This window comes from Papio anubis, chromosome 19 (genome assembly GCF_008728515.1).
Source record: "Papio anubis isolate 15944 chromosome 19, Panubis1.0, whole genome shotgun sequence".
Lineage (NCBI taxonomy): Eukaryota > Metazoa > Chordata > Mammalia > Primates > Cercopithecidae > Papio > Papio anubis.
In genome coordinates this window covers 4,727,037-4,754,874 of record NC_044994.1, presented here as the reverse complement: position 1 = coordinate 4,754,874, position 27,838 = coordinate 4,727,037, and the positions used below count along the sequence as shown (strand labels likewise).

Sequence of the window (27,838 nt, the reverse complement as noted above, 5' to 3'; positions counted from 1 at the left end):
CCGACGGAAGAGTGAGGGAAGCGGGGGCGGGCAGAAGGGAGGAGGCAGGAAAAGAGCAGCGCCGGTTGCGGGAAAGCCCCGCGCGCAGCAGCCGGCCGAAGCCCGGGCGCGCGGTCCTCCCGCCGGCAGGGGGCGCCCGCCCTCCCGCCTCCGGCCCCGCGCGGCCCGCCGCCCCGCCCGCGCCTGCGCTTCCTGCCCCTCCTCGTCCGGGATGCTGCTGCCGCTACTGCGGAGTAGCTGTTTCCCTTCCTCCTCTCCCGGCGGCGGCGGCGGCGGCAGCGGCGGAGGCGGCGGAGGAGGAGGAGGAGGGGACCAGGGCGCTGAGAGCCGGCCGGCGGCGCAGTTGCAGCGCGGAGCCCACGGGCGGCGGCGGAGCGGCGCGAGCCGAGTGGGAGCCGCATGCGTGCATGGATCCGGGCGCCGCGCTGCAGAGGCGGGTCGGGGGCGGCGGCGGCGGCGGCGGTCTGGGCGCGGGCTCCCCGGCGCTGTCGGGCGGCCAGGGCCGCCGGAGGAAGCAGCACCCCAGGCCTGCCGACTTCAAGTTGCAGGTCATCATCATCGGCTCCCGCGGCGTGGGCAAGACCAGCCTCATGGAGCGCTTCACCGACGACACCTTCTGCGAGGCCTGCAAGTCCACCGTGGGTAAGGGCGCCGCGGCGACCCCGGGCCGGGCCTCCTGGCGCCCGGGCCGGTGCCCTTCGCCCCAGGGGCTTCGGGTCTCATCGAGCCTGGGAGCCTTTCAGACGGGAATGGGCCTCTCGGTGAAACTGGGGGCGGGGGTCTCCGTGGAGGGCCCTACATCCCGATCCCAAAGCCTGGCAGAGGTTTTCGTACCGCCTCCGTGCAGACGTGCCCTTGGCCCCCGGCCCTGCCTCAAAGGTCCTGGCAGCCCCTGGGGCCTGTGGGGGCGGCTCTCCATGGAAACTTCGACCCTTTGCGTCCTGGCCCAAGAAAAGGCTGGGTTCGAGTGGGGCGCAGGCAGGCAGGGGAGTGAACGCCGAAGGCCGCTCTTGCCCGGGCCGCCCCGGCCCACCAAGGCCAGCGTGCGCCGTCTACTGCGGGTGTGATCCCTTCGCAACCAGGGCAGTTTTCTTATTTTGAACCCATTTTCAAGAAATAATGAAGTTTAAAGTCACCTATGGAGAACGTTAAGACTAAAACTACAGTAAGTTTCTCATGCTAGCCGTAAGTACGGGGCAGAGGAACTTCAGCTGTATTTATCCATGACCTCAAACAACCCGGTGACTGGCGGGCGTGGGGCTGATTCGTCCAGTGCGGCTCTTTTCGGTGAAGGACAGGAGTAAAGTAAATACAGGAACGCTCCAGGGTCAAGGAGGAGAATAGCCGCGTATCTGAAATGGAAACTGCAGGGGAAATTTTTTTAATGAAGTCATGCTTAGAGGACTTGACATTGAGATTTGTCACTTGGATGCGGGTAGCAGTTCCTTCTGTGGAAAACCCCTTAAAAGATATCCAAACTAGGAGAACCCCATTCTTTAAAGGGCAGTCACCACCTGTGATATAGGAAGTGAGAGATTTCCCCAGGGGCGGTCCAAGAAACTGAGTAGTCAGGAGATTTGATAGACAGAATTGAAAGTATAATTTCATGTAATTCTGTTTATTAATAGTGTTATAACCAGTGTTAGTTCCAAGGCTGTCAGTACGATTTTGAGATGACTTTGTTTGAAATTGTCATGTAACAAAACAGTACTACATTTAAAGTGTCTTATTGGAAAATTAAACCTCCAATTTTTGTGTTGTCTTTTTGTTTTGTTTTCAAGAACTTACTTCCCTTAATGCTTTTTTGGAATGGATCATTTTGGAAATATTTGTGATGTCTGTACCGTATGTTTTAAAAATGTTGGCATTGGGTACATGGTATTAAAATGAGTCGCATAACTATACCTGTTTCAAATATCCAGTCTTAGATCATACAGAGAACAGGGAGTTGTTAAACCATCAAATGAGAGGTGGTTTAGTACCTGACATAAATAAAGCAGGGTTAAATTCAATTCAGAATTGTCAATCTTTTATGGCTGCGTACTTCAGTATATAAAAATGAGGGATAATAGAGTTGCGCTGTGTGATGAAGAGAAATCAGGGGGGTAACTGAAAGCTTCAGTGGATGGAAGGTGAGATGGATGAGCAAAGGTGTGCTTTAGAATGCACAAGAGGAGAGAGGAAGAAGGATTTTCTAAGCCTGGCAGCAGTGGAGCAGCCCCCCACCTCTGGGGAGGGGTCCTTAGGGGACTTGGGAATGGATGCTGCGAGACCTTCACTGCCATGCTGAGGAGAGTGGACCCTATCCTATGGGCACCTGGAACCAAAATCTTCTTAGTAAGGCATTGGCACGAAAACAGTGAAACTGATTTGGCAGAGTTGCATAGGATGTTTGCGAATAAGGAAGAAACCAGGAGGCAAGGAGACCAGGCAGTTTGTTTCTGTGTCCCTTAACAAACATGCACCTACCCGAGCACATACTCCCTACTGAGTGTGGTTGAATTTCTGTCTTGTTCATTTTCGTTTGCTTCACATGTAGCCTATAATACCTGGAATACTGGGGTACTCTAGTACTCAGGGCATGCTTCTAACTGTGGGATGTTCAGAGAATGATCATGGCCCCTGGCCTGCCGCAGAGCGTGAAGACACTGTGAGAAAGGTGACCAGCTCCGCTTTCGTTTCTGCTTCAGAGCTGCTTTTCCCCTCCGCTCATCAGATCGTTTGTTGTGCACCTACTGTGTGTTGGGTGTTACGCTACCCAGTAGGGATTCAGTGGTAAACGGGACACGGGCTCTGCCCAGAAGTGGATCGGAGCTTCTGGGAGCTGCATGACCGCTTGTCAGGGCAGTGACAGATGTGTATGGATATTTGGGAGCACAGTGAAAGCGTCTCCAGTTGGGGCTAGGGATGAGGCCTGGGCAGAGAAGGCTTCCTCGTCATTGGAATGTTTGAAGATAACTTTGTTCCTCTAGTTCCTTTAGAAACATGCAAATTAAATATGGTAGCGGCTGTGATGTAGAATTGTGGTTGCCTCACCTGAACGGTTACCGTTTGAGCAGTTAGCTCACAGTGTTCTTCCCAGGCTGGTTTTTCTAGTTTGATCTTCATGAAGTACAGTGAGTTCCATATAGAGCAAGAGTCTCTTCCACAGTGGGAGTTTTCCCTACCCTGTCAGGGCTTATGGATGTGTGCTGCTCACGACAGCCGTCTGGGAAAGATGGTGAGCCTCACAGCATGGCCCAGAGAAGAGTCCCCGAGTGTGCCTGGACCAAGACGGGTCACTAAAGTGGTAGTATTGTGTAATTCCGAGGCTAGGAGAGTGTTTCCAGTAAGTGCCTTTTTATTTTTATTTATGTATTTATTTTGAGACAGTCTTGCTCTGTCACCCAGGCTGGAGTGCAGTGGTACGATCATGGCTCACTGCAGCCTCGACCTGCCAGGCCCACACAGTCCTCCAGCCTCGGCCTCCTGAGTAGCTGGGAGTACAGGTGTGTACCACCAAGCCCGTTTTTGATTTTTAGTAGAGATGAAGTCTTGCTATGTTGTCCAGGCTGGTCTCAAACTCCTAGTCTCAAGCACTTGGCTTCTCAAAGTGCTCAGATTACAGACGTGAGTGAGCCCCTGCTCCTGACCAGTAAGTGCCCTTTTAAAGTAAATGGGATTCACTTGAACTTTCTATAAAAGATCCGTAGTGGAAGTCCTTAGGGATTCGAGATGATGAACTATTATGTACAATTATAAATGAAGAAAATGTTGATTTTTTTTTTATTGTTAATCACATCAGAAACTGATTTAAAAGATACACAGAATTCACAAGGGTATGAAAAACTGAGAGATTGTGTTTACTAATTGGCCTATTTAATGGAAATTGTGTGATGGAATTGTCTCTTATTTTCAAATGGGATTTTGTTTTCATGGAATTTAATTAGTCTGATTATAATTTACAAGTTCTTTTTAAAAGTACAAGAGTAGCTTTTCAAAGTTTGAGAAACAGAAAAAGTAATTGACTAAAGAAATTTACAACTAACGTGCCTGGTCCACTGTTTTTCTCATAGCAGTGCCTGTATGACAAGCATACGCATCCTCCATGAATCTGTGTGTGCTTTCGCAAGTTGACATTATTACTTCCTGAGTGAAGCTGTAGAAACCATTTCTATCTAGTAATGCCAAATTCTTGATCTTGATTCCTTCTGTTTGACTCCCACTAGTTTTAGCATAAACAGGTAAATATGCTTTTTTTAAAGTATATTTCAAAAAACAACTCCATAAAATTATGTATCTGTCCATCTTTGTTTTATTTCTATGTTACTGTTGGAAGCTGTTTAATTTTGTTTAGTTTGAAATGGTTTTACCTGTTAAAAATCTACCCCCACCCTTGCTCCAACAGCTTTGCATGCTAAGAAAAACACTAGAGTAATAAGAAATGTGGATTCTTGCTCCAGGCTCTTCCACTAACTAGTTTGTGACTTTGGATAAGTAATTTAGTTGTCTGTGCATATAAATAGAATATTGTATTAGTAGTCACTGCTACATGGTGAGCACTTAACTACACCAGCAGAAGGCCTCATCACAGCCCTGAAAGTTATCCCCATTTTACAGATGAGGACACGAAGTCTCACAGAGGTAGAAATTTATCTGCTGCGGCACAGCTGCTCAACAAGTGGTCAGGGCCAGGGCTGCAAGTGAATTCTTTTTAACTGTCTTTCTGTCTGTTCCTTAGGTAGATTGACTTTGCTTTGTTGGAAATACTGACGGCTCACACACATAAAGGTCAGACGTGATGGAGCCCTTTCCTCGTTTTAGAATTTGGTCCTTGTTACAGCACTGTGAAGATAGTGACGTAATTATCCTATGGTATTAGTGAAACTGATTTTCTTTAAGTGTGTCCCTGTCATCGCTTGTCACTTGCCTTTTGGATATTAAAATAATGCTCCAAGAACTGCTTTTTAATCTATATATTCCATCATTCAAATTCAAATGTCTTAAGCCTTTTACATACTAAAATAGGTATTTTGAATACAGGAGAAGTCAAAGTAAGGCAATCTGACCAGAATTCTGATTTTTCTGGGTAGTAAAATTTCCCTTAAAATGCTGGAGGCCAGGATAGGATTGCCAGTTCTTTATTTTACCAAGTTAGAATGTTAAAAAAAAAAAAAAAAAAAAGACTTAAAATGACTTTTAAAAATTAGGAAAGATAAGATATCACAGTTTAAAAGTTTTTTATTTATTTTTTATTATTATTATTTTTGAGATGGAGTCTCACGCTGTCACCCAGGCTGGAGTGCAGTGGTGCGATCTCTGCTCACTGCAAGCCTCTGCCTGCCAGGTTCAAGCAGTTCTCCTGCCTCAGCCTCCCAGGTAACTGGGTTACAGGCGCTCACCACCACGCCTGGCTAATTTTCGTATTTTTAGTAGAGACAGGGTTTCACCATGTTGGCCCGGCTGGTCTCAAACTCCTGACCTCGTGATCCACCCTCCTCAGCCTCCCAAAGAGCTGGAATTACAGGTGTGAGCCCCCGCCCCCAGCCAAAACTTCTTTAAATTTATCTTCATTTTTTTCATTGTGTGGCAGTGCTCTAAACTTCACAGCCCGGCCCCTTTAAAGGATGGCAGCCCTTCGGTGAAGCCCTTTAACTCTGCTGCGGGCCGCAGTCCTGTGTGCTCTCTGCCTGACTCCCCTCTGGCCTGTGTTGACACGAGGGTGCACTCAGGATGCCCACTTTTGGGGCCTTGGCCTGAGACTGCTTGCGCTGGGGAAGTAGGGTAGTGCGAGCGACTCTGTTTCTTTGGACCTGCGGTTGAGCTGGCAACAGAATGGAGAGGTCCGAGAAACAGGTGAGTGTGAATCTCCTGCAGAAATGCTCTCTGGGGGTCTGCCCTTGAATGTTAGGTCGCATGACAGGTCAAGTGCAGTCCACCAGGGTCTTCACCTGGAAATTGACTACTTGTACTTTATTCTGGAAACTTAGGGCAGAGATTTTTGTTAGAAAACCCAAAATGAACATCTCATACTGGATTTAAATGCTTAACTGTATTTTATTTTGCTCTTCTGTATTTGTACACAGTCTTCTAAGCCATGACCAATCTGCCCATGTTTCACTTAAGAGAGAGTTGAGGAAAATCGTCCAGAATTCCCAGTCCAAAAGCCCAAGCTCTGCAGCCCTGCAGTGTGGTTTCGCTCCATCTGGAGAGAACCTCACACGGACTCCCCTGCCAAAATGATGTAACATGATGACTCAGGGATGTGAGCATGAGAGGAACCAACATTTAGTTCTTATACCCACATATGCTGTGTCTTGTGTGATCAGGTTTATTTAATGAACTTAATGCAAGCCGGGAGGCTTGACAAAACGTCCCCTTTTGTGGATTAAAGTAGCCATCTTTCAGAGAAGGCATGCAAATTTAGTTGGTGTTAGGTTGTTTATGTTGAATAAAAATCTATTTAAAGACCTGGCTGAAGTGCATTCAGCCTTTCTCTCACTGTCTGCACTTACACTAAAGAAGAAAGATTTTATTATGCATGACAGAGATCCAGATTCTTAGAGATTGCCTCTTTCCCTCTGCTCTGTGGAATCTGCCAGAAGCCATCTGTTAATGGATCTTGGAACTGACTGTAGAAGGCAGAGTAGGTTCCTTTGAGAACTGATAGGTCCAAATTATTCTCTATCCTTGGGTGCCAGATACATTGTTCCAAATAAGCGTTAGTTTGTAAAGAAAACAGCTTTGTACAGTAGTCATTCTACAAAGAGTTTTAAGAAGCATTTTCTCTTTATGTAAGACACTGTCCTGCTCGACCTTCCCCGGGGCACAAAGCTCACACCTGGTTTACCCTTTTCAGAGAGGAGGGGAGTCACGGAGCTAGCCATAATAATGTGTTAGAAAAGAGTGCCTCCTGCTTCAGCTGAGGAAGACATTTATCGTCCTTTTGTCCTTTAATTCACATCTTTGACATTTGGAAAGTATTTGGAAAGCCAAAACTACAGACCAAAAATTGTGCCCTTAATTGAGTGTGATTGTTAAAAAAAAATAAAAAAATTAAAAAAACTTTTAAAACTGGGAAACACAACACAAGCTGAGCAGAGCACTGGATTCCATAGAAAATGTTTTCCCTCCAACTCTGACAAACTCCAACCTTTGGTTTCTGGTGCCTGGTTAACCAAACAACCTGCAATTCCAACTCCATGTCAGCACTTGGGCGAAGTAATGGGCCCCTGTAAATGAGGAGCTTTTGTGTTTTTCACATGCCTCCTCTCCCCTCTTCAAGCCGTGTGTGGTAGGATCTCGACACTTTTGTCGACTGGCAATCACACCTGCAATCACATTTTCACTTTTAATTTTTTACTTGAAAAAACAGCAGCCTGGGCTACATGGCGAAACCCCATCTCCACAAAAAAATACAAAAATTAGCCTGGTGTGGTGGTGCACACCTGTGGTCCCAGCTTCTTGGGAGGCTGAGGCGGGAGGATCGCTTGAGCCAGGGAGATGTGCCACTGTACTGGAGATGAGCCAGCAGTGATTGTGCCACTGTACTCCAGCCTGGGTGACAGAGTGAGACCTTGTCTCAAAACAGAAAAAATGCTCCACCTTCTCCTTGGCCACCACTATCTTCCCAAGCCATGGTGTTTGTGGAAAGAGATTTCAGAGGCAGGCATAGAGTCCTGCATGTAAGTTCCAGCTCCACGGCAGGCTGCCAGCTGTCCTTAGGCAATAACTTACCTCAGTGTCTTAACTCAAGAAGAAAAGCAAAGCGGGATTTACACTTTCTTCACATGTCACAGTATAGGCGTAAATGAAGTTAAAATACCTTACATGTCTGGCATAGAAAAGGCAATTTATAATTCTCTTCTCCTCATTTATCCTGTAGATCCGAAAACTCTGAAACACTCCATAAAACAATCCTTACCCTTTAATGATTTACACTGATATATACAGATGATACAAATTTCAAAATGTAATCACATGTCCTGGATAAAACATAATCTGTTTGACAGTCCCTGCGTTTTCATGGATCCATTCTGAGTAGTAGTGAAGTTCAAGTTTTTGCGTATGAAGAAAATGTTAACAATCCACTGTTTGATCATGAGTTTTTTCTTCTCTTCCCTTTAAATATTCGTCTCCTCTTTTGACCAGGAACTCAAAATAACATGGTAGCATTTCGGATCGGAGTTTGTCTGAAGCCAAGGAGTGGAGAAGGCCGCCTGGCGCAGGGATGGAGTCTGTCCCAGCCAGCCAGCCATCCACCGTGTCTTACTGTTAATTTTATATACTTGCCTAGCAATGCAAAGTTCTTTTTCAGCCTTAGGTGTATGTTCTTAGCTCCCTTCCAGCCTCTACCTCTTGTTCATCAGGTGGGGCTGTACAGTGCACAGGGAGGAGCACGGCCCGGAGCCAGGCAGCCCAGGTTCAAATCTGTGCCCTCATGCTCACCAGCTTGGTTACCTTAGGCAGTCTACCAGCTTCCCTGACTTCCGTTTTTTCATCTATAAAATGTAGACAGTAATATCTATCTCATAATATTGTTAATGAATATACATTGCAGTAAGTTAATGAAGGCCCTTAGAATATTATCTGAAATATAGCAAACACCACAAGTTCTTAATCTTTTGATTTGTGAAGAGAACATACACCTTTCTGTGGAATTCTCATACGTATATAGTTCCGTGAGAGGAACTGTCCACTCGCTCTGCTGGGCTCCAGCCGTGCCTCTCCTTGGAGGCCCAGGACCTCCAACTGTCCCTCTGACCTCCCCTCCCTGATGCAGTCCGTGGGTCATTGTTCCAGTCAAGTGCAAGGCTGTCTCCTTGTGCTGCTGTGTACAGGGTGGGCTTTATTTGCTCGGTGGGAGTATGCCAACCCTGGAGTGCAAACGGGGACAGAGCTGCTTACACCTGGATGCACATTTGACATCATCAGGCCTGGATAAGCATTTTTTTAATGACACATGGTAACATTAGGATTTTAATAGTACCTGCTTCTGCGTTGATCAAAATATTTTACAGTTATGGTACTTAGTTTCTATTTAAATCCTTACCACACAGCTTAGATAGGAAAAGCCAGATAATATTAAATAGTAGGATGTCACAAGACAGGTCTACTAGCAATGAGTTTGCATTCCCTTTTCCTTTTTTTTTTTTCTTTTTTTTTTTTTTTTTTTTTTTTTGTGATGGAGCCTTGCTCTGTCCCCCAGGCTGGAGTGCAGTGGTGCGATCTCGGCTCACTGCAAGCTCCACCTCCTGGGTTCACGCCATTCTCCTGCCTCAGCCCCCCGAGTAGTCGGGACTGCAGGTACCCACCACCACACCTGGCTGATTTTTTGTATTTTTAGTAGAGATGGGGTTTCACCGTGTTAGCCAGGATGGTCTCGATCTCCTGACCTCGTGATCTGCCCACCTTGACCTCCCAAAGTGCTGGGATTACAGGCGTGAGCTACTGCGCCTGGCCACATTCCCTTTTCCTTATATGGGACGAGAATTCATTTTGAGTTCTTCCCTCGTAGGTGGTAGAGTTTGGGCAGAAGACTGGCCTTGTGCCCACATAACTTGTTTTTAATGCTAGATTTGCCTGTCTCTGTAACCTTAACATGTTCCTTAATTTATTTTCTCACAACTCACTGAAAATGCTTACAATCCAATCCCTTAGTAGAATATTACATCCAATTTTAGATAACATTGTGTAAGATACATCCTTCGAAGAAAAGCCACTGTTCAAAACTTAAGGTCATTATTATAAATTAGCAGTGACATCACAACCACTGGTTGTATTGAGACTTACCTTCAAGTATATGGAAATCCTTCAACTTCTCCAAAGTATTAAGTAAAATCTATGGTCTGGTCCAAATCTATGGTCTGACCTGGGCATGGAAGAAGAGGGCACAGTCCACTCAGCCATAGTCCTAGATTTGGACCACAGTGGTGTTTAGGCTTTTTACCTGAAAGGAGTGTAAAGAAAGAAGTTTCTGTGTGTTTTTGCCATTTTCACTTTTGTAACTTCTTGTGGCCCAGCAAAAAGAAACAGTAATGTGCAAATGTCTTGCGTGAAGGGGAACATAGAAATCTTACAAGCACTAAGTCCAGGGATTCCTCCTGCTGTTGCTACGACGTGTATGTGAAAGACAGCCAGCAAGAAGGCAGAGCGCAGAGTCAGACGTTGTCTTCACAGCTTGGCTGTGGGAACTATGAGCCACTTGAGAACATCTTACACTTTTCTGTTTTTTTCACCCATCTGACTTCTACTATAATAACCTTTCACTGTGGGCAGTGATGTAAATTTGAGTCTTGGTTCTGCTACTTCTCTGGCCTGTGGTAGGATTATAGGCAAATTACCCTGTCCTGTCTCTGGTCATCATGATGTCTGTATGAAAAGGGGGTAATAGTTTCCCCATCACTGGGCTGCTGTGAGGCTTGGATATGGAGTATTTGACTGATGTCCAGTGTCTAGTACTAAAGGAAATTAAGGTCAAGAATAAGACACAGGCACAGTTGCTCATGCCTATAAACCCAGCACTTTGAGAGGCTGAGGTAGGAGGATCACTTGAGCCCAGGAGTTTGAGACCAGCCTGGGCAACATGGTGAGATGCTATCTCTACAGAAACCAAAATCAGTTAGTGGCAGTGGTGCACTTCTGTAGACCCAGGGACTCAGGAGGCTGAGGTGGGAGGATCACTTGAGCGCAGGAGTTGGAGGCTGCAGTCAGCTGTGATCCTGCCACTGCACTCCAGCCTGGGTGACAAAGCCTTCTTTTGTTTGTTTGTTTGTTTTTTTTTTTTTTGGACTCAAGGGGAAAAAAAAAAAAGACTGACTTAAATAGAGCAGTCTAAGACCTTTGATAATAGTGTAACTCTGTAGCCTGCGTGCTTTTCGATAGCATTGTTAAAATACTTTTAGAAAGACTTCCATAAAATTGGTAACCCTAAAGAAAAGCAAGCTCCTCTCACCGGAATAATTCACCTAGTAGACCAGTTCTCTGTCTAAGGGACTGGATGGAGAAACTGTTACCGTAATCCTCTGGGATCAGTGTGTGTAGGGAGAGGCTGTGAGCAAGGATGGCTGCCCCATCCTGTGAGGAACTGGAGGAGGAAAGAGGCTGTGTTGCTGCGCACTCATATTTCTCCTGTGTGCTGGGCACCCCTGCGTTCACTGCTTCCATTCCACACCTGCTACTCAGATGCCTTTTTTTTTTTTAACTAATCAGTCCTGAATTTCCCTATTTTTTCCAAAAATAAGTCACATTTCTTCTTACATATACAGCATTTGATGGAGAAGAAGGAGCAATTTCCAGCCATCAGATTTCTTGAGTTGCCGTTGTGTGCCGGGCAGTGTCCTAGACTTTAGGGGGCTGAAGATGACTGCATCCTCAGAGGGTAGGCACATAGCCTGTGGGGGAGGCCAGCAAAGAAGGAACGATGTGATATGGGCTAGAAGAGAGTTCAGGGCCAAGAACTGGAACACAGATAAAGACAAGAGTAAAGGCGGGTGCAATCAGAAGAGTTCAGATGGGAAATCTAGGGCTTCAGAGGGTTCTGGGCAGACAAGGAGGTTCTCGAAGAAGAGAGAACAGCAAAGAAAGACGCTCTGCCAAGTGCATGGTGTGTTACGTTAGGTCAGCATGACTGAGGTTTTCGAAGGCAAGGACTGTCCCCGTCAGCTGAGCAGTGAGGGCGTGGTGTTTCCTCCCTTCGTCAAGATACCTGTGGGAAGCTGCTTTTCTACAGGGTTGGAGACAGTAGTGAAATCACCACCCTCTTTGTCCCTTGGTTGTTTGTAAACATTTCCTCTTCTGTGACAAGAAGTCTGTTGATTTTTCCTAAATAATCTGCCAGATATTTGAGGTTATTGATGACTTTTTTCCTTTTATTGAGGATCATTATCACTTCTATGACATCCCAATATTTAAAATAGACAATATGAAGGGATATTTTTGACTTTTAATGTAAGAAAGTTTTTAGAAATGTTTAGTTGTGTACTTTGATACAGGTGTATGTTTCTAAGCCAAAAATTGGATTAAGTTTCCAGTCATTGCAGGCTACGTAATGGCTGTTAGATATGGTATAGGTATAGGGTATTTCATGTAAGAGCGAGGACTGTTCTAAGGAACTGATTTTACTCACGGAACCGTAGATCTGGCCCCTGGGTGTTTTCCTGTTGTGTTGTTAATTGTCATTCATCTACTCACTGTAAGATAGTCTTCATTTTGGCTAAACAGATTCTTTTTTTCTTTTGTTTTTTCCTTTCCAACTTTTATTTTAGGTTCGGGGGGTACATGTGCAGGTTTGTTACATGGGTAAATTGCGTATCGTGGGAGTTTGGTGTACAGATGATTTTGTCACCCAGGCAGTGAGCATAGGACCCGACAGGTAGTTTTTCAGTCCTCTCCCTCTTTCTACCCTTCACCCTCAGGTAGGCCCCGGTGTCTGTTCCCTTCTTTTTGTGTGTGAGTACTCAGTACTAAAACAGGTTCTTAGCCCTGTTTACTGTCAGGTAATCTTTGCTTTGTTTTCCTATTAGAACTCATAATGTGTTTATAATCACATAGTGATAATGTTACCACTTATTTCCTGATTTTGAATATTAATGTCCTAGCCTTTTATTTTTATTCATTAAATTTTGTGGTTACAAAATAGTCCTAGTGTAGGACTGCTGGAGTTGGATAAGTTGCTCAAGTTGGTTGGAAAAGGCGGTTTGACATATTCAGACTCCATTGTTAGCAGAGAAAACAGTGTAGTCAAAACAAAGGTTATCTGCTCTAGCCCTTTCAGGGACTCTTACTCAATTTGAAGCAGAGCTCAAAAGAAGTATCATCTGCCAGTTCGTTTCAATAAAGTACCAGCCACTGCCACAAGGTTTACAAAAGTTACAGCTGCTTTAATTACGTTTTAAAAACAAACTTACTTGAAGTAATTGGAAACAAAAGTAAAATAGACTAGTAGTCATCACAGATTATGCATTTGATTAGTAAATTCCATCACAGAGTAGCATGACAGCAGTGAAATCCTAATTCTGTGTTAATAGGAAGACAGTGTTTTGTCATTAAACTGTGCTGCTTTAAACCAGATAGCAAATATCTGCGCTATTTTGTGTGTCTTGTATAGTAACACTTGAAGTTGCGGTTTCCTTGCAGCTGAGTTAAGCCACTCTCTTCAAGGTTCTCCATCATGCAGAACCTGCCTCCTGGGTCAAGGCAGTGTCTGAGCTTCCTTTGACTTTGGAAAGCAAATCATTTCCAGAACTGAAAGTGAAATTGAATTAACTAGCTTTCCTTCAGGGACATCTGAAATTATGTGTTATGTGAGAGGTTAACAATTGACATGGAGTAGTGCTCTCTGGCGTTGTTTTCTTGTAACATTTTATATTCATGCAGCTTCTCTCCTGGGGCAGGAGGGCTGCCTCCCTGGCCACACACCGCCCCAGGGCTGTAAACATGCTTTTGTGTGGCATTGGTGTCCACAGTGTTACTAATTACAAAAATCCGTCACATGTCTTCCACTTCCCCTCAAGAGCCCCATCTGACTGCAGCACCTCATCAGTGCCCCAGAGCGTGGCCAGGGCCTGGTCCTCTGCGGCCACCATACCACTCACAAACGTGGGCACCTGCTGGCCCGGGGAACTGGGATCATCTATACCCTGGGTCCCAGGGAAGCTGTCAGGAAGCCGTTCCTGTAGGGGAGGTGTCTCTAGTTCTAAATTCAGCCAGCATCCCTTTTGTTTGCCTTAGTTGTGAAAATTGTGTAATAAAATATTGTGAAATATTTACGTTTTGTATAACTGGAAGGCATATAAGGGAGCATACACAAATGAAAACTTGGTTTTAAAAATATATCTGAAGCTTTACAGGCTAAACTGAAAAGAAAAGATGCATGATGATTGGCTTAGCAATATTGAAACGAATAAAAATTAAAGTTGGGTATGTTAATTTGTATAAAAGTAAATTTTTAAATCTCACTGTTGATAATATAATGTTATGCTTATATTTACCTAAAATTTTCATGAGGACTGAAATTTTTAGTACAATAATTTCTAACTTCAGACTAAGGCTGTTTGACTAAGGTTGATTAAGTTTGATTAAATTTCCAGTGTTCCATGTAAGAATTTGCCCTGAGAAACCCTTTTAAAGCCACTTATTTGTCCATATAGTTATTAAATGTAATTTTAAACTGGTTTCTGTGCTGAACTGTGGTAGTAGTAAGTTGTGTTATGAACAGCAAATACTAGACCAATTACTCAGGATAAGACATAACATGGCCCAACCTTCCCAGTGTGGACTGAAGCGTGAGAGATGGGAGGTTACAGATACTGATGCAGATGTTCCTTTTCCTTGGAATTAAGTGATGTCAGGTTTCGTGGGGTTTTCTTTTTTTCTGATAATGATATCAAAATACACGAGTAGGATTATTTTATATGACAAATTGCATCTTTGTTGTTCTTGCTTCACATTTATTTGTTTTATTTACAGGTGTTGACTTCAAAATCAAAACTGTAGAGCTAAGAGGAAAGAAAATTAGATTACAGATCTGGTAAGTGGGAGAGTCTGCACCCAGTAATGTGCTTTGTGTGTTTAACAGTCCATGCACTTGTCTAATAAAATGAACTGTTTGAGCTGATTTGCCTCTCCTACTTTTCTCCTCTTTTGCTCATTTTAAAATTAAATGGACAGTGTTTCCATCAAGAGAGAGAATTTAGATAAGGCTGTTACGTTATATGCCACTTGCACATGGGGAGCAGTTGTGGACAGAAGAATGTTACCTTAATGGTAACTAGTTTGGAACCTTTTTGCCTCTATTTTCAAATCATTTATGTGATATCAAAAGTGTCACTACTAAAATGATTGCTCAGATGCTTGTCTTCATGTCTTCATTTTGTATGATAGTAGTCAAAGAAAGCCCAATATGTTCATAACCAGATTTGCGCAATCTGAAGGCAGGTCCCTGCAGACAGTTCCAGAGCTTCTTGGCACAGTGTGACTATGACTACGAGTGGGCATACCCCTTCCGGCTGTGCTGCTGATTCCACGGGACGTGAGCCCCCACTCATGCCTACCAGAAATGAATCCAGACCCCTTCTCAAATCACAGTTGGAATGAGAGGCTCAACCAGCTGTTACAACCGCACTCAGCACTAAGAGCTTTCTGTTCGCTATTAACCTGTTAACAGCCCGCAGGTGCTAGCGACCTCTCTGTGGAAGAAGGGATAAGATCTGGTCTGGTGGTCTGGCGGTGGCTTAAAAGTGGCCCCATTGAGGTCCTCTGAGAATGCCGTTTTGTTTTGAATGCCACAGCTGCAGTGTACTCAGCTTACTAACTCCTCTTGGCAGGTCACCCTCAGCTCTGATTGTTTGTCCACCATGTGTGTGTTTGCTTTCATCTGCGTTAATTGCTGCTTCATCTGTGGCATCATCGGTCACCTAATGCTTGAATGTTAGTGCCATGTCTTCATTCTTCATCCGTGTCCCTGTCTGGGCCGCAGCTGCAGCCGAGCCGCAGTGCCTGCCTACTGGAGGTGTCTGAGGTAATATCTTCATTTGGTCGCCCTTCACTGTATGACACACTTCAAAGATTTTTTGATTTGGGTTTTTTGTTTGTTTTCTTTTGTGTTGTGCGTTTGGTCTGCATATTTTTGTTTTTGGCTTGATTATGAAACATTAAGCCTTGTGTAAACACTTAAATAAATAGCAAATAGATATTTCTTCCTGTGCTAGTCCTGCAGACTTTTTGTACATTGCAGCCCAGCTTTTAAACGCTGGAAATGGCAACAAAGTGTTTTGCACACAAGCTGCTGTTTCTAATGATGAGCTCTGTAAGGTAAAAACTATCTTCAAAAGGATTTGGGATATGCCTCTCTCTGTTCCTAGTACCTGTGTGAGGTACTTTTTGATGAGAATATTGCCCCACAAAAGTGATGTAAACATTATTAGAATATGTGACACCTGCCTGAATGGGTGACAGCCATGCCTGATGACTGTGGCACATGTCTTAATTAATGCACTAATACTTCCATCTTCATCTTTGGTGGCAGTATTCTGGTTTATAAAGTATGTCCAAATGTCCTGGTGCCTCCCTAGAGCTCTGCCCACTAAGTCTGTGCTGGTGACATTGATTACTCCTGGAATCTGACTACAGTGCCCTGGACTCTGAGCTAAGAGGGCCCTACCTGATGGAATCCCGTCCATGTGAAAAGTGAGATACTGTGGTCCTGCGAAGAGCAGCGGGCACTCAGAAACCATTTTTCTCTTGTATGGAACAGCATTCTCCAAGTGACCCCTCCCTCTCCTGATTCTCCCCTGACTCTTGACTACTTTTTCATTCTGTAAATCTGCAGCTGTACAGCACTGGCAGCGAGCGTAACTAAGGGAGGAAGAATGACATGCACTGGACTTATGGAATGGTTGATTGCAAGTTTTCTACATGGAATATTCCAGTGACTCTTTTCCTGCAGGGTTGTCTTTTCCTGCAGGGAGGTTTTGAACAGTGACTCATATATCTACTACAGGCCAGCCGTTTTGTTGGTCACATAATACTCAAAATAAGATTTTTATCTTCTGAAATATTTTATGTAAAAGATGAAAACCTTTTTCTTCATTATTGCTATGCAGTAGGTAAAAAGGAAGTGTTAGAATCATGATTCTAACTTGTTTTACTGTTTTAAAGTAATGGGTGGCTTCTTTTGGAGTGAGGCGCAGCCCTCGTGCTGCTGCTGGCGTAGTCTGCATCGTTGTGGGCATGTTGTCGTTTCACTCTGATCCATTGAGGGCGTAGAGGCGCCTGTGTAGCTGGAAACGGTCCCTCAAGGAGGTGCAGTGGATTGTGCTATGCTAATAATAGATAGCTCTGCTCCGATTTTCTAGACTGGCATGAAAGCATTGCCATTCGGTTTTCATAGGAGGGTCTTGTTGAAAGAAGTGCGTTATTCACTGTAGATTCCTAAAAGCTAAAAGCACCAAAAGCTGCAAGTGTCTGTTACATTTTTACGTCACGTCTTATGTCATTGCCACATATGTCAGTTAGTTGATTATCTGTGGTCAGAAAAAGGACCATTTTTCTCTTCTCTGTACTTTAAAGTATTTCTAATGAATGTTAGAACTCTATGTAAGTAGCTAAAATAAAACGTGTTGACTAGAATGTAGTTTGATGAATTTATATCCAAATGGTGTCCTGGAAATTATTTACACTGAACTTGGAGTTGTGTTGAGATGGACTTGAAGCCATGAAATTTGCCTCTTACCTTTAGGCAAACACAGAATTGAAATGCTTCGTATAAGGGCCCTCTGTTCTGCCTGTGGAAGCAGTCCAGTGTTGGGGGACTTGGTTTTAACCAGCGTTCTTAGGTTGGCATCGTTCCTTTTGTTCTCCGCTTGGAAGAGGGGGAATATTTCATACCCTAAATTGGTGTATGCCCTGAAAATTAGTAATTAAATGATTTAAGTGGATGTATTAAATACAGCAAATAAGAAGCTTTGAATTCTCCAAGCATTGTTTTATTACCAAACTGGGAAAACAGAACTGCAGGATTTTTCAATTTGCACAAAAAGCAGGTAGAGAAATCAGAGTAAGGTGGCATATGCTAACTGTGGTAAACGATGATTGAGCTGCCATTAAAAACTTGCAAACCTCTAGAAATCCGTACCTTATCATTACAGTGAAAACTCAGGTTTGTGGAGAAAAAGAGGGAAATAGTAGGATTCTGCCTTTTCATAGAAAGGTGAAAGCATGATCAGTGCATTGATATAATCTAATTTTCTGAAAAGTAGAGATTTGTGTGGGATTTTTATGGTGCTGGCACATAGTAGATATTTAAGAAATACTTGCTGAATGGAATTAGCATTTCACTTATTATTCTTTGGTTCTACATGACAGCAGATAATTTAGTATGTAAGGGAAATCAAGCAAAGGCAGTTTTGAGAGGAATAGAAAATAAAAGCTTTCTCAGCTCAAATATTTTGGGAGTATGGAATCATCTCTCAAAGAAACATGCTTTTCTACCCCCAGCCTTCAGAGCCAGGCCCAGACAGTGGCATTTAAGGAATGGGCTTAAATGGGGAGTGCTGAACTAGTTCATGTTTCCTCATTGGGATTTTTGTAAACTAAACCAATCTGCTCATTTGCGTTAGAACGATTGCCTCAGGTTTTGAATTTTGAGGTTTCTATCCTCTTTCCTTACATTGGACTTAAAGTCAGTAGAGGCAGCTGACTTCTTCATGTTGAGGCTCTTAATGTTTCTACAATTCCTAAGTGTGCTATTCATGCAAAAACATTTTAAGCTACATCAAAATTGGCTTTTACTATCCCTGTTCTTCGATTGTTTTTATTAAAACTCCTATTATCTGTAATTTCTCTGGTTTTGTGCCTCCAGTTTCTGGATTCTAAAGTCATTCGATGTGTATAGAAGTGCATGTGAGTTGACTTATACCGAAAACCAGATTACAATTGCCTAGAATAAAAGTTTATTGAAGTATGTATTTCCTAAAATGCTTATTGAAGATCTTAAATCTGATTGTTATTTAAATTTGTGATTCAGCTATATTGTGTTAACCACCGATTTCAGAGTAGAAAAAATGCTCATTTTTTTTTAACTTTTTAAAGAACTGGAAAATGTTTTGTAACAGTAATCAAATAGCACAAAATATTTCTCAACATCAAAAACGTTTGATTGAAGCCTGATTTAGACAAGCTATAACTCGTGAGGATGGTAAAGCACTCTCTGAAAGATTTAACTCTTTGTTGGTTTGGAACTAGTAAAGTATACCCCTAAATGCTTAGGATTAGAGAAATAATCTTATTCACTGACTCTTTATGGAAACCAAATGGGATCAACTCTGTTCCTTCTCAGCCGCCTTGAAGGTGACTATTAGTGTAGTCTTTAAGTTGCTTTTAGAAATCCTGAAAAATTCAGTCTCCATCTATCATATTCTTCAGATTTCCTTTTTTTTTTTTTTTTTGCAGTTCTGAGGTCAAAAAATGAAGTTTCTTTGTCTTGCCTGACGTGGCGTCAACTTTCTAATTTTCAAACATGTTACCAGCGCATATCTACTGATCGTGTACTGCAGGACCTGGGTAGACAGGAACATACCTGCCTCTGCCCTCCTCACCTTCCAGTCAGGGCAGCAGGGGATCCTCATAATCTGAGGCAAAGCAAATGGCTTCGCTTTATGTGGAAATGAATTTGCCAGTGAGCTTTTCTGCTTGTTTGATGATAAGGCATCAGTAATGTAAACTAATTTGGTGGCAGGTCTCCTCTGAAGAAAGCCATAAATTATAGCAACATGGTCAAGTGGTGTTTTTAGGGACCCAGTCCCACAAATGCCTAAGGGAAGTGTTCTCCCCTTTCAGGAACTCCCTGCTGTGGGATGAGAGGCTCTGGTGGCCTTGCATGGAAGAGCCTGTTGCCCCCCAGCTTACTCCACTGTGGCGCACTTGGTTGGGGTTCTTTGGGTAAAGATAATCATAGATGGTCTTTAAAGAAATCGCTTTGCGAGTGTCAGTCCTTCCTATTGGAAGCCTTCTCCATTGAGCCTTATTGGAATTAGAAATTTGCAGTGGTTCTCAGTTTCTAGGCTTATCACAATACAAGATATAAACCAAAAAGTATCTGAGACAGGTCTGAATCAATTGGAGAGTTTGTTTTGCCAGGGCTAAGGACACACCTATCACACAGCATCAGGTGGTCCTGACAACCTGTGCCCAAAGTGGTCAAGAGTACAGCTTGCTTTTATACATTTTAGGGAGACATAATACATCAATCAGTACATGTAAGATTTACAGTGGTTCGATCTGGACAGGTGAGACAGCTCAAAGGGCTGGGGCTTCCAGGTCATAGGTAGATTTAAACATACTCTGATTGGCAGTTGGTTTAAAGAGTTATTATCTATAGAAAGGAATGTCTGGGTTACTCTAAAGAGTTGTGGAGACCTAGGTTTTATCATGTAGATGAAGCCTCCAAGTAGCTGACTTCAGAGAGAAGAGACTAAATGTTTCTTACCAGTGGCGCGATCACAGCTAACTGCAACCTTCGCCTCCCGGGCTCAAGCACTTCTCCTGCCTCAGCCTCCTGAGTAGCGGGGATTACAGGCTCCTACCAACACGCCCAGCTGAGAAAATTGGGAAAAAGCAGCCCACTGCCCAATTCCCGGCACATCTTCACTATTCCTTGGGCTCCCTCCGTGTCCGTTTCGCTCTGAGTGCGGTAGATTGGGGACTCAGAACCTTCTAGAACAGAAGTTATGGTTTTGTAAGGGGAAGAAATATGGTCAAGTACACATCTATAATTTAGAGTATTAAATTTCCTTGTACCCTTATGATTTATTCTAGAAGGCCAACACATTGATTACAAAGCTAATGTTGGCTTACATTAGTCCTTCAGGTATGAGGTAAGAAATAAAAAATTACTTTATGCTTTATTTCTGCACAAAATTTCACACTGGAAAGATATTTCATTTGAAAAAAAAATTTTAAAGTTTTACTGTGTACAGGATTTTCAGATCTTTTTTGCTATGAAAATTCTTGTTTTCTAATTTTCGAAATCTTGATTTGAAAGTAATTGGAGACTGGGCTGGTAGCTTACACCTATTACTCCAGCAATTTGGGAGGCCAAGGCAGGTGGATCACATGAGGTCAGGAATTTCAGACCAGCCTGGCCAACATGGTGAAACCCTGTCTCTACTAAAAATACAGTGTTAGCAAGGCATGGTGGCGGGCGCCCTTAATCCCAGCTACTTGGGAGGCTGAGGCAGGAGAATCACTTGAACTAGGGAGGCGGAGGTTGCAGTGAGCCAAGATCATATAATTGATTGCACTCCAGCCTAGGTGACAGAGCTAGACTCCGTCTCAAAAAAAAAAGTAATTGGGACTTACTGATGTTTTTGTTTGAGTGTGACTAGTTCAGAAAAGCTGCTCTCACTGACAGTAGTGGCTGTGCACAGATGTCAGTGCAGACGTGAGGAGCTCCCAGTGGCCGGACCCAGACAGAGGCATTCTCAAGAGCTAGCCCTGCTTGTCTCCACAGACTCAGTGCTGCTAGCCTGACTGTGCCTGCTGGGGTTGTAACTGTGGATCTTTTCTCATCTGAAGTGGTCATTGTAAGCTGTCACATGTGCCCCACGCCTGCCCCCAGCACTCTAGGTGGTGGCTAGTGAGCGAGAAATGAATTCTTTGTGGCTTGGAGGGCATTCATTTTCATAGTCCTAGGATCCCCACCACTTACTGTGTGTGCGCGCGTGGAGTCGGTCATGCATGTGTATAAAGTGTGTGTTCCTTGTGTGGCATTGTTGCTCTTGGGTGTAACAAATGGTTTTGTAAATCACCTACAGTGTGAATTCTTAGGGATGGATTGTTTGGAAATTTGTATTTTAAAAACTTTTCCCCCATTTTATTTTAGAAAAACATCATATATTTTGATGTTATATTAGCATTCCTATTGCTGATTTTCTGTCTTAAGGGAAAAAGTTATTCAGGAGAGTATGTTGATCTCGGTTCATAATTCATCTCCATTCATCTAATTTAGTTGTTAAATACAAAGGTATTTTGTGTGTCATAGTTTTAGTCAACCTGAATTTTTCCTACTTTCTTTAATTGTAGTCATCAGGCCAAAGAGAAATAGGGGTTACTCTTGTTCTTTTGTCGCAGAAAAACTGAAGCGTAGTCTGCTTTGCAACGTGGTGGTGCTCACTTTGGGCATTGTTTGGGAACTAACTTTGGCTGCTTTTTCTTAGGGACACAGCAGGTCAGGAGAGATTCAACAGCATTACCTCAGCTTATTACAGAAGTGCCAAGGGGATCATATTAGTTTATGATATCACTAAGAAGGAGACGTTTGATGATTTGCCAAAATGGATGAAGATGATTGATAAGGTAAATGTTACATTTTTCCGTCCAGTGTGAACTCTCTGCTTGTGAGTCTTAATCATTATTAAAAGAAGTGGCAGAAACACATTTATTGAGCATGTTTTTATACAGACTAAACATCATTTAGCCCATTATAGCCTTCGGGATAGGGATGTAGTCCTGTATTGTGGATGAGGCAAAGAAGAATTCAGTTTATCCAGAATCAGGATTTTTATTCTGGTAGCATGGACTGTCTAGACTACAGGGGCCAAACATGCTCATTCCACTACATCCAGCGCTTTCGTGGAATAGTTACAGGACATTTCATTTCTGCGGAAAGGTCACGTGGACGCTCATCTCCTGCACATCCGCTGAGTGGCAGCCTGGAAGAGACGGCCGCCTCCACGGTGCCTGTGGCTGTCCCACGCGCCTCCGTCACCCACTGGACATCTGTCCTTGCAATTACAGATGCCCTTTAGCTCCTCATTTTGAACAAGAGGAGCTCGCGTTCTCCTTTGGCTCATGATTGAATCATACAGATAGCCTGCGTCCCTGTGGTTAATGTAAACCGTGGGTTCTCCTCTAAGAAACGTGTTCCCAAATACACATTTAGAAGGCAGAGCAGTTGGGAGTGGGATGTGATGGTATACCGTTGACCACATTTTGAGTTTTTCCCCCTTGTGCAGTAATTTCATGTTTAGTTCCTTTGCATAACAAGCATATGCAATATAAATTGGATTTTGTCTACACATTGCATTTAAACCTGTCTGCTAGATAACGTTGGAGGATGTTTGTTTGGCAGCTTTACCAAGCATGTCATTGATGATGTATGCCTCTTTAAAATGCGTTAGGATTGGTGGCCGGGTGTGGTGACTCACACCTGTAATCCCAGCACTTTGGGAGGCTAAAGCAAGAGGATCACTTGAACCCAGGAGGTCGAGACCAGCCTGGGCAACATAGTGGGACTCCATCTCTCTTTTTTTTTTTCTTAATTAAAAAAAAAGTGTTATGATCAGGGTTGCAAGGTTGGATCAGACCTGAGGTGGGTTGCCTGCCCCAGCCTGCTCTGCACTGGGCATCAGTCATACTGGGCTCTCCATTGGCATGTCAGTGGATACTGATGTCCCTTCATGTGGAAGTCAGAGTGCAGTCCTATGGAAATTAGAAGCGAACAGTCCTGATAGTCTAAAACTTTTAGAACTAATAGGATGAATACAAAACCAAAAGAAATGGGCTAAATCCTACCCCATTTGGTACTTGAGTAAGTCTGTGCCCAGGTCTTGAGGTCTAATGCTGTCTCCTTTTGTCATCAACTGCTGCTTTTCACCTTACTTGAGTGACAGCATCATTTCCTGAGTGCTTCCTGAGCGCAGGGCCCACTGCCCCAGCCAAGTGCTGTCACTGTGACCCACAGCTCCCTGATAAGGGGCCGGCACTCCTCACCTGGCTGCATGACTGGGCGATGGCCACACCATTCAGGTGCCTTTTGTTGCAATTGGTTTCAAAGAACTTTCTAGAAATATGCAATTAGTTGCTCAAGAGACTTTAACTTCATTTTTAAAGAGAGAAATCTTATTGTGCCTGTATGTATTTTTAAACTTAAAAGTGTAGCTTAACTTTTTTTCTTGGTTATAAAATTAATGATACCTTCGTTATAGAAATTTGGAAAATGAAGAAAAGCACAAACGTAAATTAAAAATCTGTAGCTCTGGCATCCTGAAAAAGCAAATTGGCTTCACTCTATTTAGCATTACATCTTGCTTATTTGTGAATATTCTGTCACGGAGTCCTTCCTGTGTCATTCCGTGTTCTTCTGCAGCGTGTGTTTTTTTAAATGCCTGTGTTTTTGAAATAACTTGATTCTTCAGCCATTTTGTTTGACTTTTAGGTTTTATTCAGTTGATAACATTTTGAGTATAGAGCTTTGCCTGCATTTTGAATCATTTCCTTAGGAAGGGATCTTGGGAATTGTTGGGTCAACAGCTAAGAGCATTGTGGTTCTTAGTGCTTGTGCCCCATTTCTTTCTAAGACGTAGTGAGCCCTGCCTCGCACCCTGCCCAGTCCTGCCTGGGACGTGGAAGACCCTCAAAGACAGTGGAAGTGAATGGACAAATGTAAATTAATGAAAAATACCGTATTGGTTTACATTTCTGCTGTCAGTGTATGGCAATGCCCATCTTTGAAATGTGGCTTCTTTTAAAATTCCACAGTATGCTTCAGAAGATGCAGAGCTTCTCTTAGTTGGAAATAAGCTGGACTGTGAAACGGACAGAGAAATCAGCAGGCAGCAGGGGGAAAAGGTGAGAGGGAGCGGGAGGCACGGTTGCCACACACTGTGCTTAGCGCTTGAGGTACTGTTTCTTTTAATAAATTACTTACTTTAAAAATTACGAAGAAATGATTGATACAGTGATAACTCAGTCAGATCCTCATTTGTTTGTGCTGTTTTGACTTCCTGCTCCTTTAAATTCATTCTGAAATGGAGGGAGAAAAAAACACATCAGTGTATACAGCATTATTACCTAACCTGACATTTTATACAGAGAAACATATTTTAAGCCATAAAGTTGCTTGTATAATTTACTTTAATGTACTTTAAACTTCCTTGGTTTTTGCTAAGGATTGAATCATGGAGAAATGATGCTATTCACATTTTAAATGTCCGATATGTTACCCTTTTAGAAACTTAGGCAAGTCGTTTCACTGGAAGGTTCTGGCATCACCTTAAGGATTTTGATTGTCTTTTGTTTTGCTAGTTGCTTATAATGTAAGAATGTGCTACACTTGTGAACTTTATATTTGAGCATCAGTGGGCTTTTCTACCCCTTAATCCCAGCCCTTCCCTTGAAACTGAACCCAGCGGCCTCATGCTCGCACGCTGGTCTGTGTGACACCCACACAGAGGAAATAGGTGTGTGTTTCTTCTCAGTTTGCACAGCAAATAACTGGGATGCGGTTCTGTGAAGCAAGTGCCAAGGATAACTTCAATGTGGACGAGATATTTCTGAAACTTGTCGATGACATTCTGAAAAAGGTAAAAAGAGTCTACATTTTGAAAGTATATCATCTGAAACCTGTTGTTTCCTTTATTACTTTTTTATTGAGAATATTGTATTTAGAAACCAAGGAGTCTACATTATGAAAGTATATCATCTGAAACCTGTTGTTTCCTTTGTTACTTTTTTATTGAGAATATTGTATTTAGAAACCAAAGTACAGTCGTCGTGCTCAGGCGCAAGAACCAGGTGTGGTTGTTAACTCGGCCACGGGCGCCCGGCCTGCTGTACCGACAGCCGCTTCCCACCCGGGGCTTCTGCTGTGCTTGGAGTTGGTATATGGCGTACTCACTTCGCTGTAAGATATGGCAGGGTAGACTTAAACCAGGTGTAGCAATGTGCTGTGTTTATTTGACATTCGCTTTTTTCCCACCCGTTTTCCTGTGAGAATTCAGTTGGAGACCTAGCCAAGTCTGCAGGTGTCTTAGCGGAAAAGAGTCCTGTGGTGCTGCGCTCGCATCCCTTCCAGCTCTGCTCCCTGCTGGGAGCCACTTCCTTACAAAGACCTTTCCGTGATGCTGAGTTGCAAGAAAATTGCTGGACAGCTTCATTGAGCAGCAGCGATTTCTTCAGGCATCTTTAGGCTTACATTCAAAAATTGTTAATAAGAACTGAAGTTTATGTTATTAAGTGAAATTTGCTCAGTTCAAACATAATTCAGAAGCTTCTAATAAAATAATTGTTTAGGCTGGGTGTGGTGGCTCACACCTATAATCCCAGCACTTTGGAAGGTGGGAGGATCACTTGAGGCCAGGAGTTCAAGACCAGACTGGGCAACATAGACCCCATCTCTACAAAAAAACTAAAAATGAACTATGATTGTATCTGCACTCCAGCCTGGGTGACAGAATGAGATACTGTCTCTCAAAAAAAAAAAAAAAAGTTTATATAATTGCCAACATAGGTTATGTCTTTCTTTTTAAGTATACAACTACTCCTTGGAATGCAGACCATTTTTAAAATTTATTAATGGATTTTTATTTTACTTGGTTCTGTGAAAATACATGTTTATGAGGTTGATCTGGTCTCTTCTACCATAGGGTACTAAGTAGGCTGGGCGTTGTTGATGTTGATATGAAGTGTCTTGAACGTGGCTTTTTTTTGGCTTAATATTTTAATGTCTAATTGATCTTTAATGATCAGAGGACTTTCAATAACAATACTTTTTTTTTTATATAATTGTATAATTTGGAAAGCATTTACAGTTGACCCTTGAACAACAAGGGGGCTCGAGGTGCTGACCCTCTAAATAGTCAGAAATCTGAGTATAACTTGACTTTCTTAAAGTAAGCCAAGAAAATATTAAGAAAATCATAAGGAAGAGAAAATATATTTACTATTAAGTGGAAGTGGACCATCATAAAGGTCTTCATGAAGCAATGTCGTCTTCACACTGAGTAGGAGTGTAGGGGGTGGGGTTGGTCTTGCTGCCATATATAGGTGGACCTGTGCAGTTGAAACCCATGTTCAAGGGTCAGCTGTATGTGTACCTTCTAAGGTTAACATGGATTTGTCTTTTCTGTTTATCCTTCAGATGCCTCTGGATATTTTAAGGAATGAGTTGTCCAATAGTATCCTCTCATTACAACCAGAGCCCGAGATACCGCCAGAACTGCCTCCACCAAGACCACACGTCCGATGCTGTTGATTTCCTACTTTGGAGACAAAGTGGAAACGATTCCTGGAAAGGGGAAAAAACGTTCTATTCTGCACTACAATCATTTTGACAATTTCCTTTCGCACTTTGTAATCCAAGTCAGAGCTATACACTAACTTGTAAATATGCATATATGCAATCCTGGGTAAGTTTTGGTTATAAGTTACCTATTTCCCTCCAAATTATTATATTTCATTCATTACCCCAGTGTCTAGTGTACATACACTGGGAAACCTAGTACTTCTAATATGAAGAATGGGAGAAATGAAAGGTATAATGTTTCTTGAAATAAATAATTGTCCTTGTTAATTATATTATGAGGACAGAAGATACTCTGATAAGAGAGAACGTGGTGCTTTGCTTACTGTTTTAAAGAAAATTTGTAAAACTAAAGACTTTTTGGAAAAAAGCTATCTTAAGTGCTTTTTCTTTATTTACAAGACATTTCCCCCCGTGGTAGCATTTGAAGTATTGGAGTGTCTCTGCCACGAAGCAAAGCTCCATTCATGGCCGTCATTGAAGGTTATTTATTAATGTTACGTAACAGTAGAATATTACTAGTTAGAGGGTTGGATTTGACTTGGTCCTAAGGCCGCAGAATCTCTCTCATGGCTTCCTAAGGGACGTACCTTTATGCTTTTAAGAACTACAAAAATTCAATAAAGAAAGAAGTGTTTTTGAAACTATAGAAAAAGATTTTAAAACACGCTGCTGTCCTAAACAAATCCTGTTTAAAGGAATTTTAAAGAGATGCATTTTACTATATCAGAGAACATATGTGTATTTGCCTAAACACTCTGTACCTTTGTAATGATGAAACTTCCCCCTTTACAGTGAAGCTTATTCCGATTAAGCTTAGACTGTGTGTGTGTGTTTTTTTTTTTTTTTTTTTTGGTCTGATAATGAATTTGTGAACTCTATCTTTGGTATATCTTTTATTAAACTGCACTGTTTTGTTTAGTCAAGGTAAATAAGTAATTATGTATTTGAATAACTTGGTGTGTCTTGAGTGTTGTGGTATGAAAAGCATTGTGGTCTTTCTACACTAATGAAGTGCAAATAAAATTTTGTATTTATGAATGAAGTTGAGTTGCCATATTTATTTATCCAATTATAAATTGTACATATGACAGGATTCTCCATGAGCTCCACAGCTTAATCCTTTTGAGTGTTCAGACAGGAAAAGCCTGGTCCTCCACTGGGGAAAAGAGTTTGATGGTTTCTCAAAGGGCTGAACATAGAGCTACCATATGTTCCAGCAATTTGACTTCTAGGTTTATATCCAAAAGATCGAAAGCAGAAACTCAAACAGGTACT

At 42.7% G+C, this 27,838-nt stretch overlaps 1 protein-coding gene across 1 annotated transcript; it reads left to right on the top strand.

The window, feature by feature from the left end:
- Positions 1 to 213: 213 nt before the first annotated feature.
- On the top strand, positions 214 to 27,605 carry RAB12 (RAB12, member RAS oncogene family). Its single transcript, XM_003914170.4, has 6 exons — positions 214 to 642; positions 14,449 to 14,509; positions 21,696 to 21,834; positions 24,019 to 24,108; positions 24,738 to 24,842; positions 26,399 to 27,605. The coding sequence occupies exons 1-6, from the start codon at positions 408 to 410 to the stop codon at positions 26,510 to 26,512; spliced, it is 744 nt and encodes a 247-aa protein (XP_003914219.2). The 5' UTR covers positions 214 to 407; the 3' UTR covers positions 26,513 to 27,605.
- Positions 27,606 to 27,838: the final 233 nt, after the last annotated feature.